Genomic DNA, 5000 nt, shown 5'->3' on the forward strand with positions numbered 1-5000 from the left:
TAATACTACTCTTCCCAGTAGTACACAAAGTATCTAATGTAATATAATATTTTGTACTTAAACACGTGTGTGTATCGTCTCCGTGTTTCGGCTCACATCTGTGTTACATTTGGACTGGGAACACCCCAGCGTTCCCAGTAGGCGCTCTGAGGGTGTGTGTGTTTTCTACAGCCGGAGCCCATGTGCTCGGTGGGTCACATGTTGTTTTCTAGCCCGCTGTGATTGGACGGGTGGAGAACATTGATTCATGGCTCATATTTTGGTCTTTTCTCTTCAATCTGCTGCACAAGGACTTGAATTACAATAAATGCTTTTATCAGTATGATAATAATATGTCTAACCCGTCTGTCTCTCCAGCTGTCGGGAGGCTGTGAGTTAGTGGTGGTGTTGTTGGATTTCGCCTCCTGTGGACCTGGAGAGCTCGGTGTCCGCTGTGGTCAGACGGTGGAGCTGGTGGAGCGCTCGGCCGAACGGCCCGGGTGGTGTCTGGTCAGAACAACGGATCAAACGCCCCAGCAGGTAACGAATGTAGCAAAGTTACAAATGTAATGTCCCGACAAATAACAAGACAATCTTCTTAGTAACCTGGTAACTAATGTAACAAACCAAACACCCCACCTGGTAACTAATGTAACAAACCAAACATCCCACCTGGTAACTAATGTAACAAACCAAACATCCCACCTGGTAACTAATGTAACAAACCAAACATCCCACCTGGTAACTGATGTAACAAACCAAACATCCCACCTGGTAACTAATGTAACAAACCAAACATCCCACCTGGTAACTAATGTAACAAACCAAACATCCCACCTGGTAACTAATGTAACAAACCAAACATCCCACCTGGTAACTAATGTAACAAACCAAACATCCCACCTGGTAACTAATGTAACAAACCAAACATCCCACCTGGTAACTGATGTAACAAACCAACCATCCCACCTGGTAACTAATGTAACAAACCAAACATCCCACCTGGTAACTGATGTAACAAACCAACCATCCCACCTGGTAACTAATGTAACAAACCAAACATCCCACCTGGTAACTAATGTAACAAACCAAACATCCCACCTGGTAACTAATGTAACAAACCAAACATCCCACCTGGTAACTGATGTAACAAACCAAACACCCCACCTGGTAACTAATGTAACAAACCAAACATCCCACCTGGTAACTGATGTAACAAACCAACCATCCCACCTGGTAACTGATGTAACAAACCAACCATCCCACCTGGTAACTAATGTAACAAACCAACCATCCACCTGGTAACTAATGTAACAAACCAACCATCCCACCTGGTAACTAATGTAACAAACCAAACATCCTACCTGGTAACTGATGTAACAAACCAAACATCCCACCTGGTAACTAATGTAACAAACCAACCATCCACCTGGTAACTAATGTAACAAACCAACCATCCCACCTGGTAACTAATGTAACAAACCAAACATCCTACCTGGTAACTAATGTAACAAACCAAACATCCCACCTGGTAACTAATGTAACAAACCAAACATCCCACCTGGTAACTGATGTAACACACCAAACATCCCACCTGGTAACTGATGTAACAAACCAAACATCCCACCTGGTAACTAATGTAACAAACCAAACATCCTACCTGGTAACTAATGTAACAAACCAACCATCCCACCTGGTAACTGATGTAACAAACCAAACATCCCACCTGGTAACTAATGTAACAAACCAACCATCCCACCTTTTAACTAATGTAACAAACCAACCATCCCACCTGGTAACTAATGTAACAAACCAAACATCCCACCTGGTAACTGATGTAACAAACCAAACATCCCACCTGGTAACTAATGTAACAAACCAAACATCCTACCTGGTAACTGATGTAACAAACCAAACATCCCACCTGGTAACTAATGTAACAAACCAAACATCCCACCTGGTAACTGATGTAACAAACCAAACATCCCACCTGGTAACTGATGTAACAAACCAAACATCCCACCTGGTAACTAGTGTAACAAACCAAACATCCCACCTGGTAACTGATGTAACAAACCAAACATCCCACCTGGTAACTAATGTGACAAACCAAACACCCCACCTGGTAACTAATGTAACAAACCAAACATCCCACCTGGTAACTGATGTAACAAACCAAACATCCCACCTGGTAACTAATGTGACAAACCAAACATCCACCTGGTAACTGATGTAACAAACCAACCATCCCACCTGGTAACTAATGTAACAAACCAAACATCCCACCTGGTAACTAATGTAACAAACCAAACATCCCACCTGGTAACTGATGTAACAAACCAAACATCCCACCTGGTAACTAATGTGACAAACCAAACATCCCACCTGGTAACTAATGTAACAAACCAAACATCCCACCTGGTAACTAATGTAACAAACCAAACATCCCACCTGGTAACTGATGTAACAAATCAAACATCCCACCTGGTAACTAATGTAACAAACCAAACATCCTACCTGGTAACTGATGTAACAAACCAAACATCCCACCTGGTAACTAATGTAACAAACCAACCATCCCACCTGGTAACTAATGTAACAAACCAAACATCCCACCTGGTAACTAATGTAACAAACCAAACATCCCACCTGGTAACTGATGTAACAAACCAAACATCCCACCTGGTAACTAATGTAACAAACCAAACATCCCACCTGGTAACTGCTGTAACAAACCAACCATCCCACCTGGTAACTAATGTAACAAACCAACCATCCCACCTTTTAACTAATGTAACAAACCAACCATCCCACCTTTTAACTAATGTAACAAACCAACCATCCCACCTGGTAACTAATGTAACAAACCAAACATCCCACCTGGTAACTAATGTAACAAACCAACCATCCCACCTGGTAACTAATGTAACAAACCAACCATCCACCTGGTAACTAATGTAACAAACCAACCATCCCACCTGGTAACTAATGTAACAAACCAACCATCCCACCTGGTAACTAATGTAACAAACCAACCATCCACCTGGTAACTAATGTAACAAACCAAACATCCCACCTGGTAACTAATGTAACAAACCAACCATCCCACCTGGTAACTAATGTAACAAACCAAACATCCCACCTGGTAACTAATGTAACAAACCAACCATCCCACCTGGTAACTAATGTGACAAACCAAACATCCCACCTGGTAACTGATGTAACAAACCAACCATCCCACCTGGTAACTAATGTGACAAACCAAACACCCCACCTGGTAACTAATGTAACAAACCAACCATCCCACCTGGTAACTTATGTGACAAACCAAACACCCCACCTGGTAACTAATGTGACAAACCAAACATCCCACCTGGTAACTAATGTAACAAACCAAACATCCCACCTGGTAACTAATGTAACAAACCAACCATCCCACCTGGTAACTAATGTGACAAACCAAACATCCCACCTGGTAACTAATGTAACAAACCAACCATCCCACCTGGTAACTAATGTAACAAACCAACCATCCCACCTGGTAACTGATGTAACAAACCAACCATCCCACCTGGTAACTAATGTAACAAACCAACCATCCCACCTGGTAACTAATGTGCTAACTGCTTTGTGTCCCTGCAGGAGGGTCTCCTGCCGATGAGCGCCCTCTGTCTGTCCCACTCCCACAGTGCAGCCGACATGGAGGGGCTCATCCCGGCTTCTACCTCCTCCTCCGGCACCTCTTCCACGAGCACCACCACCTCCTCCTCCTTCAACTCCTCCTCCACCACCACCACCACCTCCTCCTCTAACGCTTCCAACTCCTCCTCCAATGCTGGGAGAGGTGAGTCCATACTTTGCCTCATGTCACTTCCTGTTTAAACATCCTCAGGGTGTTGTTCACATGTCCCTCGTCCCGGCTCTCTCTCTGGCCTCCAAATATTTAAACCCCTGCTTGTGAAGTCGCTTTGTTGTTGCTTCTTGTTTGTTTCAGAACTTTGTGATTTAAAGAGACAGTACGTCTCAAGAAGCATCTTATGGTTTGGTTTGAACTTCAGTTCTGGAAAAGACATTTTTAAAAGTTGTTATTGAGATACTTTAATGGAAAAGATTATTACTTTCCCCATCACAACTAAAGATAAACTAAATACGACCAAATGTCCCCACAAGTAGAAAGATCATTTAAAGACAAAATACTGAAACGCATTCATCCATCTGTAATAATTAGATTTATTTTTCATTCATCATTTATGAGTTTTTTAAAGATCCGGCACAAACAGGTTTTGCAGTTTCATGGTTAAAATGTAACTTCATGAAAATGAATGTTGATCTGGTTTGACCGTGTCTCACTCTACAGAGACCGACAGGCAAGAGGTGAGACAGTTTCACAGTTACACATTGACCTGAAGAGCTTCAGAGCAACAGGAATCTGAACCGCAACATCCTGTCTGTGTGTGTGTAACAATGGGGAGCTGCAGTTTAAAAATAAAGTAGTTGTTTTCAGTTACTGTTGATGTGAAATTCTTTTGTATTTTAGTCTTTTTGATGTTTTTCCATTAGAAAAATCCTATTTTCAAATCCTCCTTTTTTATTGTATTAATTGTATTCTTTATTTATATATATTATTTTATTCAATACATTTTATTGTTAATTTGTCCATGTTTAAACTCCGCCTTCATCTATCCCCGCCCCCACTGATAAGCCCCGCCCCATACCTCCGCTCTGTGCAGAGAGAGAGAGAGAGAGAGAGAGAGACCTCTCTGTCTGGTTCTTCACCTTTAATGTTCAGATTGATCGATGCTGAAGCATGTGGCGGGGAAGAGGTGCATGCTGGGATTTATCCACGATTTGGGGGGGTGTTGTGGGAGAGAGAGCGGGCGAGCGAGGTGCGTTTTTAACAGAGAGAGAGAGAGAGACGGGTGTTTGAGAGGAAACAGGAGTGTGTTTTTGTTAATGAGTGACAGAACAAGGTGACTGTGTGTGTGTGTGTGTGTGTGTGTGTGTGTGTGTGTGTGTGTGTG

The 5000-nt window shown here is 42.5% G+C and overlaps 1 protein-coding gene across 1 annotated transcript in view; it reads left to right on the top strand.

The window, feature by feature from the left end:
• LOC117741527 (kalirin-like) overlaps positions 1–5000 on the top strand; it is a 58400-nt gene that overhangs the window by 44502 nt on the left and 8898 nt on the right. The window contains exons 40-41 of the mRNA XM_034548617.1: positions 358–519; positions 3622–3823. Coding sequence (XP_034404508.1) covers positions 358–519; positions 3622–3823 — 364 coding nt within the window. The remainder of the gene's footprint in view (positions 1–357; positions 520–3621; positions 3824–5000) is intronic.

This window comes from Cyclopterus lumpus, chromosome 2, assembly GCF_009769545.1.
Source record: "Cyclopterus lumpus isolate fCycLum1 chromosome 2, fCycLum1.pri, whole genome shotgun sequence".
In the NCBI taxonomy this organism is placed as follows: Eukaryota; Metazoa; Chordata; class Actinopteri; order Perciformes; family Cyclopteridae; genus Cyclopterus; species Cyclopterus lumpus.